Here is a 17,507-nt window from a genome sequence, read left to right on the forward strand (position 1 = left end):
ATTCAAAAATACTACAACTGGCCATCCATGCCCCAAAACTTGGAAATCTAGGTTTGTACCCCTCCCCCCCCCCCCCGTCATTTCAAAAGTCACCTTAAAATAAGAACACAATTTATTCTACAACATAAAAAATTCTCTTTGTCCATAAAACTCTTTCTTAAAAAAACAGTTTTCCAACTTTCAGCAACTGAACACTGACTGAGTGGAGGACAGAATTACGAAGGAGGGGGATGGCAAAAAATTAAAAATACTCGAGAAGTTACTGCATATTTCGTCTATTCTACGACTGAAGAATTTTGAGGTCAATAAAAGATTTAAAAACATATCTTTATTTGTTTTATGCCGCGAAGTATATTTTCCCTTATATTTGCTTCTTCGATACACATTTCAGAAAAAGCAAATAATCTTATAAAACGAAATGAACATTTAATTATGCCACAAAGAGGGAACTTTCTAAGCTTATCACTAAAAGTTGTCATTTTCTTCTGTTTACTCTCTTTTTGGATGGTCCACACTTAGAGAATACTTTAAAATTTGGTGGATGGCCCTTGCCCTCCTTCTAAGTGAGGACTTTAAGCTCCGAGGGACTTAATTGGGCTAAGAGTAGACAAAGTTGTAACTAGTTCAGATTCTTATAATTTCATCCTATAGTTTTACCATATGATTTTAGGACCCATATTATTTTGTTAACTTGGCTTGGCGGTGGTTTCTACATCGATTTCAGTTCATTGAAAATATTAAATCAAATGTAGAAAAAACAGATAGGAATTATGATTTGGAAAAGTGAAGACATTACAACAACGAAAGCTGACTGAGAATCTATGAGCTGACACTTAACTAAAAGACTTTGTTCCGATTGATTTGAAGGTTGCAAGGTCTAATAAGACAGAGAGGGATCACCCCACCACCCCGATCAACCAGTTCAACTGATAAGGGTTAAAGACACGATCAAAAGCTTGCAATGAAAAATAAATGCATAACTTATGCAGAATTAATCTGTAAAGACTTAAACATGTTGCTTTGGAATTTCAAATTATTTCTTTTTTTCATACTACTGTGTCATATTGCCATTACTAATTTCCAACGTGTAACAGCTTGTTGTCCAATATATTTTTACATTGCCTTTCTAGCTCAGTGAATAAGCAGTAGCTAACTCGAAAGAATTTTGAAATGGCATAAAAGTGACTTTAGTGACAATCTCAAAGAAAAAGTGACAAAAAGTGACAGGCCAAAATAAAAGTGACAAAAAGTGATTTTAGCGGCTGCGACCGACTCCTGTAATATAGTTTAAATTGTCGGTTACATACGCCATCTAAAAATCCCAGCTTCTAATATTCCAGTAAAAATTCTAATCATATCTTCGAATTTTTGGGCGTACCTTGATGTAAGCAGAAGGATAAATTTTATGTACAGCATCCCCAGGTGCCCTTCCAGCCTCTCTGTCCAAGTAATAGCTTTGTACGAAAACGCTGTGATCTGACAAACATCGCAGCCAAATGTCCCCTTCACCTCGTAAATCCAGTTGAACTCCTTTGCCAATATGCAGCCTATCAAAAGAGAAAAATCAGTTTATATTCAGGATCTAGGTCAATCATGGTTTTGCCAACATTTTCATACGGAATTGTGTGGGGGAATTAGATTAGGTGGAATTCAATCATTCAGGAATGGACCTAGCTATGAACAAGATCTTTTTAGCCATTGCATGATCAAAAAGCCTAATGGTGAACCAAGGCAATTTGACGATAAATCACATCAGTTCAATTTTTGATAAGAAAAAGTAAATCAATTACAATTTATTGCACCCGTGGTATTGTACGCCCCAACACCCATGCATAGAGGACCTATTGATATCCTAGCCTGTAGATACGGCCCTAGGCGGTAAACAAAACTAAAGATTAAAAGTGATGAAATTCTACTATATAATACGCAGCAAGTCTCAATAAATAATATGTATTTATCTTTCTTTAAAAGTTCATCCACGTTTTTAGTCATCTTGTGATAGTACAATTTCATTTCAATTAATAAGATAAAAAGCAAACAGATTCGAAAAATTCCGCTATTCGCAACACAAAATCCTTTTGTTGACTTTCGAAAAACACAGTTTTTCAAAAGCTTGTAAAGATATACAGCAAATCTGTCGATAAACAGGTCATTTTTTTTGGATCTGATAGCTGTATGTCAAAATTCTATTATCAAAAATGATTTAAAAAAGAATGAAAATTATGTGATTAACTAAGATTTAGACTTATTTCATATTATAATGTAAGACTTTCATCAGCTTCAATTTATTTGTATATGATTAAACTTTGTCTTATATATGATAAAGTTAAAAGGCTATACCCTTTTTGTTCGATAGTGTTTCCTTCAAAAGAGCTCATGTTTTATGCTTTTACCATTTAACATAATAATATAACCAGAATTAATATGAAGTCCAAATAACGTTAAACAAAATTAAAGGCAAGAAGGAACGCAAGGTAAATCCATATGTATGAAGGTGGTCTGAAAAGTTATGAGCCAAAGAGGTTAAAAAGATTAAGAGATTAAGAAACGTATAGGAGTAGGATTTTTGAAGATTTAAGGTGGGAAGACAGAGATTAAAAAATTTTTTATCCTAGTACCCTTGTACACAACCTGCAAGGGGGATACTCACCTTTAGGATTAACATAGGCCAACACGGTTAACCCATCCTTTTCTTTCACACAATTTTTTAAAAGTTTTTAGATCTCCTCTGTGCTAAAACAGGCAAAGGTGGATCGTACCTAATCATAGTCTCGTCGCAGTTAAACCATATGGTAGGATTTGTAAAGTCATTCTCAGTAAGTTTTTCGTCTGTAAGAAGTTGCTCTTTTTGAGTAGTGAAAAAATTGTGAATTCTCTTCTGTCAAGGTCGCCCTGCCCCCATGTGTCGGGATTTCCCCTATTCAAAGTCAAAGATTTTCCCTATTGTTTCTACTTTGTATTTATTTACTATAACTATAATTATCATCTGAGCTAAGCACAGATGACACTTTAAAAAAAATCATAAATAATTGGACAAACCTGATTTTGGAAAATGTGCCCGCATGAAAGGGTGTTAAGGGAGCCACTGAACACCCCGAAGCATATTTGACAAGTAGCCTCCTCATTTTTGTATCCTTCGAACTTTTTGCAGGATCGGACTACCAAACTCTTCATTTGACTACCAGGGGGGGGGGGGTAACATTCGATTAGATCTTGAATGATCCCCGTTCTCCTAAAATGATCATTTAATCAGTAATAGTGAAGTGGTCAGGGAGGAGCCATTAAGACGAGATTTTTGACGAAAGATTTTGACGAAACCTGACTTGTCAGGAAAGGTGTAGAGATACGAAGTGAATCTTCAATGTAATTTTAGAAAAAAAAACTATCTTTTAAGGATGTTTGATACCAAATGTCATTTTGCGAATCTCAGCGTCAACTGGCAGTCTCAAAGACAAAAAACCCATTGGCAAATATTCTCAGCATCACAGGGAGCTTCGGAAGCAATTTTTGTCTAAATTGATAGGGGATTTTAGATTTGTCAACAATTCAAAAAGTAAAGGAAACCGAAAATCTCTTACTAAATGTTAAGCAAAACGCTGTCTAATCAATGCACGTACAGGATAAATTATTTATATCCTATGTCTGCGAATATATCAATCAAGGAAGTTAGCACAACAGAAAGTTTCTAAAGCTATGAAATTATTCAATGAGACTAATTTTGAGCGAATTTCTATTATTTTTTTCAAGCAGGTATACTAGAATATTTCTAGGGACTCCCCTTTCTTGAACTTCGATAAAAAATTCTACCCCGTTCAATACAAAAAAAAATTCTAATGATAGCTTGTTTTGGTTTTACTTGGTTGTTTTACATTTGCTGTTTTTTTTTGTTTTTTTTCATAGGCATGTATTTTGTGGGTGATACCTGACGCGGGGATGCCATGGATATTCTGTGGTAGCCACAACACTGTGCTGGGTAGAGAATTTAGAGTGGCGAAACCCTATATAGGCCAGTGTATTCTCCTGATGAGACCTTATGTTGGGTGTTGCCTCTGAATTATTTGTCTATATTATTTTTTCTATTGTTCGGTAAATGACAACTTATACTTATTGACGACATGACTGCCTCTCCATGGATTATTCTTTATGGTTGATTGTGTGTGGCTATACTGTTTGACCTATGTGATTGTATGGATGAGTAGGGTTAAGGCCTCATTCAAGTGCTGGTCTATATTAATCACTAATTTAGGAAAACAGTCTTCCTTTTCTCCTTCTGTCTCTTTTTTTTTTTTTTTTTTTTTTTTTTTTTTTTTTTTTTTTTTTTTTTTTTTGTGTTTGTGCTGTAGCATTGGTGATTTCTCTTTTCATGATATATATATATATATATATATATATATATATATATATATATATATATATATATATATCTAGTACAAAACTAGATAGATAGATAGATAATTTTTTATTTGTAAGAATTACATAGATATGAAAAACCAGTACACATGCCTGGAGGCATACTTTAGCACTCAAATGTTACACTACGAAAATAAAAACTAGCACTTACAATATTACAATGTTACACTACAAAAAAAGGAAATAAATAAAGGTCTGGGTAGAAAGTCCTAGCTCAAAGTTCTCCTCTCTTTCCTGCCATGATCTTTCTCAAAGGCCTACTTTGACCTGTCTTGGGCCGTAACGAGATAATTGAAATAGGAATGTATAGGAATAAATATGATAAATAGGAATATAATGATTAAATGCAAAAAAATACCGACTGAAAATAGTTTTAGAATATAGTTAGAATATAGTTTAGAGAAATGGTTAAGCGCAAAACGAGCTAGATAAAAGGGAAAGTGACCAAATGAGCCACGTCCAAGCTGCACTTAGTTTGCTCCGCCAAGGGCAGATATTAGAGAAAAATCTTCAGGGGAGGTGCTCAATATGACATGGGCACCAATAAGCACAGTCTTGGGAGAGGACAAGGGGGGGGGGAATATAACAAAGGCGCTAATGATTGATCGTATTGACCGATTTATTATTTAAAAAAGGGAAACGGATAAAACAAGGAATAAGGACGCCAGAAAAAATCTTGAGGAGTCTGGGCTCCCCCGACCCCCTGGATCCACTAGTGGTCTCTATTATCTTCTTTTTAGCAGAGAGATAGGCAAGTAGCATCTCATTACTGATGAGGCCAATCAAATGGTGCATCTATCATTCAGCTACTGAATTCAACACTTCTAAAATATAACCGGAGTTTTTTAGGAGGAGGTCAATGTAAAGACCTTAGCCTCGGTAGAATCGAGGAGTTGTCCTCAGTATGTCGGCTTATTACTGAGACACATTTGTAGCACTAGCAGGTTATATAAAAGATGATTATCCTTCTTAATATTAGTGAATAGAACAACAAACCCAACTAGCTCTACCTGACAGAAAGGGACTAGCTGGAACTAGCGAAAAGCGGTCAGGAGATACCTACTGATATAAATTTCATACTTACTGTTGATTTTTTTTTCTGGTTGGCGAGAGGCGATTCGCCTGTGTCGCCCTCTCGATGTGCTTAGTTGAGGATCTTCAATATCTTCCTCAACCAGCACGTGAGTACGTACAGGCGAATAATGAATTTTTCTCCTGGAGTGTTTTGATCTCTGTTGAGATTTTGGTCTCTGTTTGTGTTGAATATTCGTTTTAAAAATCATATCTTCACCAAAGTCTGTGTTTTCGTCTAGAAGAGATTAGGAATTAAGGAAAACGCCCCGATCTTAACGCTAAAGTTTTTTACTGTTTTAAAAAGTAGAGTTAAGAGAGTGAGTCAAACTTTAGCGTAAGGAGTGGGACGCTGAGGAAGAAAAGCCCCTTTCATATACGGAATTATTTCTGTTCGTTTTAAGTGTTAATGTCGCTCTTTACTTTCAGTTAAATTGTTATATTACATATGTCATAATATGTTATATGTCATATTTTAGGAAGCTGGTCTGCGAAGTCACAGAAGATTAGGAAGGAACGTTAGAAAATGAGTTAGGAATATCACGCTTTGGCTTGGTATAAGAGAGAAGAAGTTTGTGCAAGAGGTTTCTGAGTGATAGGTCTCTCGAGAATAAGAGAACGTGGGAGAAGTAGAAAAGAAATTAATGTATGAATGAAGGGGATGTGAAGTAGAAACTATGAATAAATAGCCGAAAACCTAAAAGGTGCAGCCATAATGCATACTAGTAAAATATTGTGTAAGCATGTTAAGATATTGAAAGGAACAAGTCATTGTGGACTCCTACGAGTTTATGAAACAAAAGGAAAGTTAAAGTGTTAAGGGGACTTATGCAGAACATTTTAAGAATAGTATAAGCCTGAATAAAGCTGTATTCAAATATACAAAAAAATCGAGAATTTGGAAATGAAGAAAGATTTATTTTGTGAAGAGGAGCTTGAAGGATTAAGAAATTATAAGATCTCGAATGCTGGAAGCTTGGTAAATGAGTTCTTAAAACATAGTGGCCGCAAAGTTTAATACAAAAGACGCAAGATCATCAACATTTCTTCCAGAGACATTTGCTTAATCTCTGTAGGCGAATAATTAATTACCATAATTGTAATTATTGAATTAAAACAGTGGCAAATTCAAGAAGGGTCAGGGAATACTGAACCCCACCCCCAAGAAAAACAAGAAAAGATAAGAAAAAACCCACCAAAAAAGGGAAAAAGGTATAATACAAAAAATATTTAAACACAAAAAAACAGTGTTTGCCACGTTATAAATAGGAACAAACATAAACCTTATTGTCGGTAGACCAAACTGGGGACCGGGAGGGGCATCAGCTTGTTTCTATTCGATATTGATTTTCTGTTTCAAAGTTACAAAATTCGGTCAAATTTTAAATTTACAATCTCTGGTCGATAATTCAATTCGTTGTAAGTTATATTTGCAATCTAGATTTCCACTTGATAGAAAATATTTCATTGCAACAGATTGCTAACAAGATTAAATTTTAAAATATTGACTTAATTTTCGTAGAAATATCTTTTCTTTATCAGCCAACGCTTCCTCTAAGAAAGGCAAGGAAACTTTCTTTACCTCTGAACTTTCTGGATTTACGACAACATCAAAATATTCTTAACAGTGAGGAAGGTATTACAGATATTGTAATTTGAAATTTTGTCGAAATTGCTCTTTAAAAAGGTAAAAATGTGCAATTTTGTGTGATTTACCGTTACTTCAGCCACCTATTTATAATTTTTTTCCTTTTATTTTTTTCTAGACAAGGATTTACAAGGCATTTCACTATCTTAAACATATCCAGGTAGAATTCTATATAAGTAATTAAAAAAGGTTTAAGACTCCCAAGAAAACACCCAAAATATTTCTACATAAGGGAAGAATCACACTTTTGGTGTACAGTTGATATTACTTCCAAGAGAGGAACACCAAAAACACATTTAGCAAATATATACTTGGATCATCAACATGATGTGGTGCGAAAGCACAGGATGGCTGGCCCCCAGCCCCCCATTGCACTTCCTGGCTGAAGGGCCAAGAAATGGAGATCAGCACCGCCGGTACGGACTGTAAAGTCTAATGCCGTATCCTTTACCTTACCTTTTTTTTTTTAGATCATCAACAGAAATATGCTCATTACGTTTAATATAACCCTATACAAAGGAGTTTCATTTAACCGAATTTTGTTTAGCTCTATAGAATTTCCAACTTGGATGATAAAATATTAATAAAGGTAGACTAACATATGTAAGGTGTCAAGTGGTATAGGTATCCAAGATATTACGCCAAGTCGGATTCAGGCAGTGACGGCACACAGCAACTTGTTGTACGTTTATGGCTTAATTGCGCCCAGCTTAAATAAAGAATTCAGCCATTTGATGCACTAAGACCTAAAGAAATGCGTAATATTCTGACTTAAAATCTTGAAAAATGAGTTTTGATTTAGAAGTGAAGAATAGTAGCATTTAAAAATTACCAGTGTCGGCAGTTCCGGGTGATTCGTCATCAAATTCTTCAGCATGTATTTCTTTTCTTTCCAATAACTTTTCGAACAATTCTACAGCCAATTCCTGTTTTTTGTGGTCTGTAGAAAACGAAGCATATATTAGGAAATCAAAACAGCAGAAATAATTATAGTGATAAGTCAATATCTTTAATAATCAAACAGGTATTTGCAACTTAATTTGACAATACACTGGTTGTACTAGAAAATAAAAGGGCCCATCTCATACTTTTTGTCTGAAAATGGGCTGTAAAGTAAAGATATAGAAATAAAATATCATGTTAGACTCACTTCTCAGGAGGTTAAGGTGATAGACCGTAAGGCCGCAAATAAAAGAAATATTTTTTTTCAAATTAGTTTCTTACTTAAGTTATGGGACTTAAGAATTTTGATCCCTATGCTCAGTTGGATTTCTGTTTTCATGAATTTTGGATAGCAATAGATATGTGTGGTATGATAAATATTAGAATATTTTTTTGTTTTTGCACATGTACGCTGGCTTTCTCTTATATTGAGACAGTGAAAATTGAATTCCAATATTATGTGTTTTGTGACTGCTTAATTTTCAGAAAAGTTTGCAAAAATCTACTCTTTGGCAATTAAAATTTTTTAGAAATTCGAAGTTTAAACTGTTAGAAAGTGAAAGAATGTTAAACTATAAAGGGGAATAAATGTGAAATTTTCAGTCTTATATGTCCGACATTCTAAAAAAAAATGTGTACAGCCATGAAAGAAAGGGTTTGGATGCTTATCCTTGAAAAGAAACAAATTTATATGAAAATATATAGGGTTCTCGTCCGAACTTTTTTTTTCTTTTCTCTGGTTCTTTATCAATAATCGTTTGATGCATGACTGATGATAAAAAAAACAGCGAATACTGTATTAACTGCCATAATACAGATATATATTGCAAAAGCCAATTTTAAAACTTTTCATGAACTTAAACTTTTCAGGAATACGGAAAACTCAATATGTGAACAAGAGCTAATAGCTCATATGGTACTTGTGACGAGGCAAGAAGAGCTAAGAGCCAAGAGGTCATATGGTATGAGCTCTAACAAAATTCTAAGAATCAATAGATGGATTTAAAAGGAAAATAAGAGGCTTAATGCCGGTCAGGATTTAAAATCATGTATCTAGAACTTGTGCTTATTTTTACCACCAAGTTTCATCCCAATCCCTCCACTCCAAGTGCTTTCCAAGATTTTAGGTTTCCCACTCCCATACCCCCCCCCCCCCCAATTTCACAAGATCCGGTCAGGATTTAAAACAACAGCTCTGAGACACGATATCCTTCGAAACATCAAATTCCATTAAGATCTGATCAACCGTTCGTAAGTTAAAAATACTTCTATTTTTCTATTTTTTCCGAATTAACGGGCCCCCACTCCCCCCTCAGATGGTCAAATCGGAAAAACGACTATTTCTAATTTAATCTGGTCCGGTCCCTGATATGCCTGCCAAATTTCATCGTCCTAGCTTACCTGGAAGTACCTAAAGTAGCAAAACCAGGACCGACAGAATTTGCGATTGCTATATGTCACTTTGTTAATCTCCCAAATATATATATATATATCTCCCAGAAATCTCCCAAACACACACACATATATATATATATATATATATATATATATATATATATATATATATATATATATATATATATATATATATATCAGTGTTGCCACTCGACCGGCACCGCTCCGCGGCGTCGGCCTCGTCAAAAAGCGGCATTTCCGCGGCATCCTTGAACCAAAATGCGGTAAAAACCGCGGCATGCCCGAAATTCTCGGAAAAATTGTGTTTTGTATTTTTGAGAGAGAACGGGTGAAAAATCTCGCTTTAATATGAATGTTGATTCAGTTTCAAGTGAAGTGTGGAGAAGATCTGTCATAAATTTCAGAAAACACGTGCTGTCTATCCTTCTTTTCAGCGGTCAAAGGTAAGCATGGTCAGCTTAGTCCGTGAACACACATTTGTCGTTCATCGTTTTCGTCAAGCACGCAACAGAAGTAAAAGTGCAGAGGTACCAAAGCAGGTAAAGTCTAAGGTGGGAAAACCGTATAAATGTGAAGTGAATAGTGAAGAAATTAAAAGCGATTGTCCTTTGGGCCTTCAAGCCTATCCAATAGAATAATTGATGGGTAACTAGATTCTCGTATCTCAACCTTTTCCGATTAATGTTTAATGAAAATCAATATCAAAAGCTTCAAGAAGGAACATTCAGATAAATAAAACAAGACAAACAGACAAGATTAATTTCAGATAAATAATACAAGACAAACAGACAAGATTAATCGGAATCGGACTGTTCACGTGTGTCACAAACAATATCTTTGGCCAGGCCATACACAATGCTTTGGTTCAAAACATTACAGTCACGAGAAGAGGCACTAGCCTTCACTTTGAGTACACGTTTGACTAGTCCGGGTTCTAGCTCTAGCACTGACTTGCCCGAGTCAAGCCCTCCTTTAGAATTGCGCTTAAGGCCACATTTGGTTTTCAGTGTTGCCGAAAGAGTCACTGCACTCAGTCGGTTTCGCTTATCAGTTTTCACTTCCTTGAGCAAACTGAAGAGACGCTCGGCAATAACGTTTGAGAAAGGGATTGAGAAAAAGTACTGAACTATTTTCCCGACATTTGGGAACATCCGACTACCATTTGGTGACTTCGTTTGCAAGATGTGGCGCCAGTAAACGACAATGTCCATGTCATCTACGTCAAGGAGATCGACAGTACTAGGTAGAGCTAGACTCGGTATAGACCGCCATTCCTGCTCTAGCTTTGCTTTATTCCAAAGCGCAGAAAGGTAGTAGTCGAAGAACTGACGAAGACTGGGAACTTTCAGTTCATAACTAGAGCTTGGAGTAAGCAAGTGTACCAGGTCGTAGATCTTTACAGAGAATGGAAAACGGTCAAGAATTTATTGAACAGCTTCGACGTAGAAATCCCTCGCGGAGCGACGAATTCGGAGACTTTCCACTACAAAATAGCCACTGGTAACTTCTCTCGTTTCGAGCCCCACAAGGAGATCGTACCCTTTGTAGCCGATATATACATTTTCGTCGGGAAGATAGTTCACTTCGTCATGCGGATTGATGTCAAAAGGGTTGACTGTTCTAACATATGAAGGCTTCATAGAGTTCATGGCGAATGTCCAAAGAAGTTTTTCCACCTGGGTTTTCATGAGGTGAAATAGGGGTTTTTCAGACTGGTAGATGGTGTTGAACTCATTCAGCTCTCCCAACACGTACTCGACAAAAAACATCATAACCCTCGAGTATGGATTGTTTAGTGTCATTCTTACATGATCATTAGCATTCGAGGGATCATCAAGTACCAACGAGTCCCAGTACAACGTAAGAGCATCCCATTGTTCGAGAATACGGCGTGCACAGTTTTGAAACGACAACCAGCGTGTTGGAGCCAAAGCAAGGAATCTATGCTGTTCCACTTGAGTAAAGACTTGAAATTCCTTCCTATATGCATCTTGGTATTTTGTACTGTATCTGAAGTGATTGCACACAGTCCGACATAGATCTTCGAGGCTCTTGGACAGTTTTTTGCAAGCATGACTTGCAACTAGGGCACACAGATGGCAGCTACATTTCACAACTGTAACCCAGGGATATTTCCCTTCAACAAGTGTTTTGACAGAGTGGTTTATCCCCATCATAGCATTCGTTGTGTCAGAGCAGAATCCGACCCAGTTTTGTAGAGGAACACCCGCCTTCTTGACATCATCCATCACCTTCACTAGCTGGTTGAATAGACCAGACGCTGATCCGTCACTGCATTCGACAAGAGCGAGCAAATCTACCTGCACATTCATTGCTTCGTCACAAAAGCTGACACAAACAGCAAGTTGTTTGGCTACAGAGGAATCTGTGGTCTCGTCAATTACTACGGAGAAAAGATTCGTTTTCAGGCTTTCAAGAAGCTTTTCATGAAAATGAGGGGCCAACGCTTGTCGAGCAATATTAGTTGCTTTAGTTCTACCAAGAGTGGCCTGGCTTAAAAGATCTGGGCCTGGCATACTTTTCACAAGTTTCAGCAAGTATTCAGAAAGCGAATAGGGTAGATCCTGCTCAACGAGAAATGTCACTAGCTTCGCTTCAACAGTGGCCACTCTTTCGATTTTTGAATCAACAGAAAAATGAAGACTCAATGGCATGGTCTTAGAAGACGGAGTTATCCACGCTTTTTTATTTTCTTCGTGAGCTTTGGTATGTTTGTGCCTTTTTGCGTCGTGTTTCCCTTTTCTACAAACGAAATCCTTTTTGCAGTAAAGACAGTGAGCTAAATATCCACTGTTTTGACCGGTCTGCACCTTTCCTTTTCGTAACCATTCATTAAAGTAAGATTCTCTTTCCCATTCACTCTTGTATCTTTGGTCTGCCCTTTTCTTTGTGGTCCTCGGTTTTTTGTTGGAGGGTTCACTATCGTCTGAGTCTTTATCACCGTCCTCATATTCCTGATCGATATCTATCACTTCTGCCCTTATGTTGTAACACGTTTGGTCTATAAACAAGATAAATTTTTAGCTATTATGTCCTTTCTTTCATGGATTGACTTGCTGGTGAAAGAAAAGAACCTGCATTAGTTTAACTACTTCCAGCGCCAGCCTGCTGAGAACCCTTTGTTCTTTCCGGATAAATCCTTCGCCGGGAATCCGGCCAAAACTGGAAAGTTAGTTAAAAGTAAAAGTTTTATTTGAGGTTGATAAGATGTTCGATTTCGGGGTAAGAGGGCATGCTGAAACCGTATATGACAATTGTTTTTTAGCCGGGCCTATATTTAGTCCAGAATCGGCTGAAACCGGATAATTTGTTATGCGTATATTTTTTATTTGAAGTTGAATAGATGTTTGAGATTGGAATAAGGACTCAAGGAGATACACGAAATTCGTTTCTGAGCTTCAATTTTTCGCCAGACAAGTAGCTCCGGAATTTCAGCGAAACCGGAAAATTGGCAGAAGGCAGGATCGTTTCGATCGGTATCATCAAAATAGATATGACTTATAGAGGTAAACACAGATGCTGAATCCAAATCTGAACTTAGTTTTCTCAGAAGATTAGCCATTTGGCCTTAATCTGTTTCTAGATCTTTAAGAGTAAAAATGTTCAAGGAGTCTGGCGAAGACTGGATCTAGCGAAGACAAAACCCAATGTCTGGATTAAATATTGAAGTTTCGGGATCCCATAGAACCTTTGGTCTTGTTTTTTGATTGCCCTAGCACGTTCAGAAGCACCAAACTTGCCAAAGGACTGAACCCCCCAACTCCCCCAAAGAGAGCAGACCCAGTCTGGTTATTTCAATCATGTATCTAGGACTTGTGCTTATTCATCCCACCAAGTTTCATCCTGATCTCTCCACTCACTCTTAGCATTTTACACTGGCTTCTTTCTCCAATTTCCCTAATATCACCAGATCTAGTCAGGACTCAAAATAAGAGCTATGAAGTTTAAAATAAGATCCTTTTAAATATCAAATTTCATTAAGAGCCATTCACCCCTTTGTAAGTTAAAAATACCTCAATTTTTCTATTTTTTTTCTGAATTAAACATCCCTCGAGTCCCCACAGATATTTGAATGGGGGAAGAGACTATTTCTAATTTAATCTGGTCTGATTTTTGAACAATTGATACGGCCTGAAATTTTAATTGGTAAAATTCTAATTTAGCTACTTTTTGCTATCTTGGAAAAGCCTAGGGTAATAAAATGTAACTTTAAGGGACGGGTCTACAGACTAAAAGCATGTACCAGAAAGGTATTTTGATGTACCTACCATCACTCCTCCCTCTAGAGGGCTCTGACCTTTGATGACCTTTAAAATCTTTGTTATATAAAAGAGAAACCTTACAAAATAGATTTATTGCTTAAATGAAGTACAACAAAACTGTTTTCAGCTTCATAACTTTACTCAATACCAATTTATGAGGTTTTAAAGATCCACAAAAACAATTCCTAAATTTAGAAATAACACGGATATGGCTTAAAATGCAACTCAAACAACAGGAATTACATTTTCAGAACTAAAACCAGAGAAAAAGAAACTGTTAACAGAAAATTAAGGTAAAATGTTGTTTTTCCAAAGTTTCAATAGGTATAGGACCTGTCAAATAGTCAAATGTTGAAGCCTTAGAAATTAGAGGAGTGTGAACATAAAAGCTTGGCAATACCTTCCCAGAGTTTTTTTTTAACAGGATTTGCAAGACTACTGAAAGTTTCATTTTTCTAACATAATCCCTTTCCAAGATAGCAACAAGTAGCAACTCTAAAATTTTACCATTTTGCTCAAATAACAAGAATTACAATATCAAAACTAAAAGCACAGAACAAGAAACTAAAACTGAAATTTATGCTATAATGTACTTTTATCCTCATTCTAATCTAGGTAGGCTATAGAAGTGACAAATAGGCTATATTATTTTTTTGTAGTGTTTTGTTCTGTGCATGTCCAGCATTTTGATCCAATCCATCAATAAGTTACCACTTGATGCGTTTTTTATGCTGTTTACAAATACACTAATAACTTCTACCACAAATTCAGATTCAAGTACATTTTAACCTAACCTAAGTTATTATAAATAGTTTTAGCACTGAGAAAATGTAGTATTATTTTGCTGAAAATAACACAGAGAAAACATAGTATTATTTTGTTGGAAATGAGAGATAACTTGTATTTTCATTGAAAATTTGTCATTTTTAGAGCTTAAAAAGTGCTTAAATTTGAAAATGTGGTAAAAAAAAGTCTATATTACAGAATGCAAAATAAAACTTGCGTCATTGACCACTCTTTTCCTCGTTGCCTCGCCCATGAATTTGATTTTCTTGGTCGTTGACTCCTCCTCTTCTTCGTCTGAATCTTCATTGGCTTCTGAAGCAGAACAACGACTCTGCAGTAAATTCCTGCTTACGGCAATCCTCTTGAAATCATAGGCTTCGTAATGATTTTTTGAAGTTATTTCTGAAAGACAGAATGGTTAGGAAAAATCCTTCAGGAGGAACTAGACATTTATATAGTTTTTGACAAACTAGAGGTAGACATTCTAACGAAAAACAGCCCTGCAAGTTAATTCAGTTCTGGAGGAATTACGAGTGGCTAAGGGCCTCAGGAAAATGGCAGCTGGTTCCCACAATTAAATTTACAATAAGTTAATCATCAATTTTTGACTATGTTAAGTGGTGAACTCAGCTGGAAAGAATATTTAAATTATGAAAATTATATAGAATGAGCGAAACTTACCTGAGTCACAAACATATTCATCCATCATTTGGCGCTCTTCTTGAGTTTTATTCGTCGCTTTTCTAATTATAGTTGTTATAAGGTGGCGGACAGTTGTTTGGGTCGGGACCCTAACCCCCCACCTCATGCCATTTGGGAAAATCTTCCGCAGAAACCTCTTCATTATTTTCGACACATTCTTCAGCTTCCTTCCCTTCTATGGCAGCAAGAAGTTTTTTGGGACAGGCTCACCAGGCTTGAGCAGAGCAGGACGGGCAAATTTAAGGTACTCCAGAAAATTTTCTCTTCCTCAAGGCTAATTGCTATGCCAGCAGTTTAAACTTGCAGTTTTGTGTTTTTCCACAGGGATGACGTACATTGCTTCCTCCTCTACTAACTGACGATTCATAAATTCCTTGATAGTCATAGTTTCCGGAACGCCGGGCCGATGATCAAACATAAACGACACCTGAAAGCAAAGGTAGGCCGTCAAGTTTGGTATGTCATCGCTAAGTAATTGATTTCTCGACAAACTCCCGAGGACAGGAACCATAAAATTTTTGACGCCATCCTTCAGCCTTCTGTAATCTTCCATATTGAATGAATCGTAAACACTACCCTCCTCGTCACTATCTATGATATCCTCGGGGTTCGATTCAATATCTGCCCATCAAACCTTCTTATGGAGTCGAGAAGGCCCCATTAGAGGCTCGCCGGAGAAAAAGTCTCTCTCTGGCATCGCCAAGACTGATGGCTCAGGGTCTGACGGTGGAACAACAGGAATTTCGTGTCTAATGGAAACAGTTGGAGCTCCTGGCTCGGCTTCATGGATTTGAATTGCACAGTCCCGTACATCTCTATTGTCAAAATACACGCCGGTCATCTCTGTCAAGGCTCTGCTGAATGCACGGAGTATTTTGGATGTTATGAGTGCAGCTTTTAGCTCTGAAGTTGAGAAGTAGGATTTATCTCTCGCCCTCTCTTCAAGCTCATCCTTGGCTTTTTCATGAATGTCTTTTGCCTCTGCTTTGGTATACGAGTCTCCATTAGGTTTTTTACCAGAGGCTCCTCTTTTTAACAAAAGATGTTTTTCGAGGTTTTCGAAAGACCTGTGGCAATTTGGACAGACCTTCCAAAAAAATCGTTGCTTTTTCTTTTCCTTTGCTAGTGGCGCTGTCGGATTGATCTTGACATATTTCTGGGTTTTATTTCCGGTTACAGTCAATGATGGCTGGGGGGTAGGCTGATTCAATTGGGGGGCCATGGGTTCGGTTATGGACAAGGGGGGCTTGGTTGAAGGTAATATCAATCCGAGGGCAGCCAAGGTAGGAGACAAGGTTGGTCCAGGGGCAGGCAAGGCCATTTCAGGGGCAGGTAAGATTGGTCCAGGGGTAGGCAAGGTCATTTCAGGGGCAGGTAAGATTGGTCCAGGAGCAGGAAAGGTCAGTTCAGGGGAAGAAAAGGACAGTTCAGGGGCAGGCAAGGTCAGTCCAGGGGCAGGCAGGGGCAGGCAAGGTCGTTTCGGATGGTTGCTCAGTCATGGGTCGATTATTCCGTGTTTTTCTTATTCGTAATTTAATTTTCTTGTTGTTAAAAAGATTCTTTTGTAAAAATTCGGTCATGGACAAGGAGGGGCTGGGGGGTCTGGGTGAAGGCAATATCAATCCGGAGGAAGCCAAGGTAGCAGACAAGCTCGGTCCAGGGGTAGGCAAGGTCATTTCAGGGGCAGGTAAGATTGGCCCAGGTGCAGGCACGGTCAGCCCAGGTGCAGGCACGGTCAGTCCAGGTGCAGGCACGGTCATTTCGGAGCCAGGCAGGGGAAGTCCAGGGGCAGGCGAGGTCGTTTCGGATGGTAATTGGCAAATTCTTATCTTTCTGGTCATCTAAAAAGAGAAAATAGTGTCACAATGGGGAGAAGAATTTTTTTGGTGGGAGGATGTTAAGGGGGGAACTATATGGGAGGATTTTTAAATGGAGCAATTTGTCATGGGGGGAATAGAATTTCAATGAAGGGGACACAGGTTTTTCTATCATTATTTAAGAAAATATTGAAAAATAAATATTTTTAAGTGACCAAAAATTTGGAGGGCATCTAGGCCCCCTTCCACGCTAATTTTTTTCAAAAGTCGCCAAATCAAAATTTTGAGATAACCATTTTGTTTAACATAGTCGACACATCTAATAACTATGTCTTTGAGACCTATTTGAGCCCCCATAGTCCCTGGAAAGGGCTACAAGTTGTTAAATTTACGCATTGTTCACATATAGTATTTGTTACTTGTACATACATA

General features: G+C 37.2%; 1 protein-coding gene across 4 annotated transcripts in view; it reads right to left on the reverse strand.

The window, feature by feature from the left end:
* Positions 1 to 17,507, reverse strand: part of LOC136040988 (mothers against decapentaplegic homolog 4-like) — a 41,719-nt gene that overhangs the window by 13,674 nt on the left and 10,538 nt on the right. The window contains exons 2-7 of one of the 4 annotated variants that reach the window (XM_065725474.1): positions 15,238 to 17,099; positions 14,774 to 14,958; positions 7,962 to 8,069; positions 5,495 to 5,719; positions 3,040 to 3,232; positions 1,379 to 1,547 (exon numbers count right to left, since the gene is read on the reverse strand). In XM_065725474.1, the coding sequence (XP_065581546.1) occupies positions 1,379 to 1,547; positions 3,040 to 3,125 (255 nt within the window). In that variant the 5' untranslated portion in view covers positions 3,126 to 3,232; positions 5,495 to 5,719; positions 7,962 to 8,069; positions 14,774 to 14,958; positions 15,238 to 17,099. Of the gene's footprint in view, positions 1 to 1,378; positions 1,548 to 3,039; positions 3,233 to 5,494; positions 5,720 to 7,728; positions 7,867 to 7,961; positions 8,070 to 9,658; positions 14,959 to 15,237; positions 17,100 to 17,507 lie in introns of those variants that run through there. The other 3 variants (XM_065725475.1, XM_065725476.1, XM_065725473.1) reach the window with 3 other exon arrangements.

This window comes from Artemia franciscana, chromosome 21 (genome assembly GCF_032884065.1).
Source record: "Artemia franciscana chromosome 21, ASM3288406v1, whole genome shotgun sequence".
Taxonomy (NCBI): Eukaryota; Metazoa; Arthropoda; class Branchiopoda; order Anostraca; family Artemiidae; genus Artemia; species Artemia franciscana.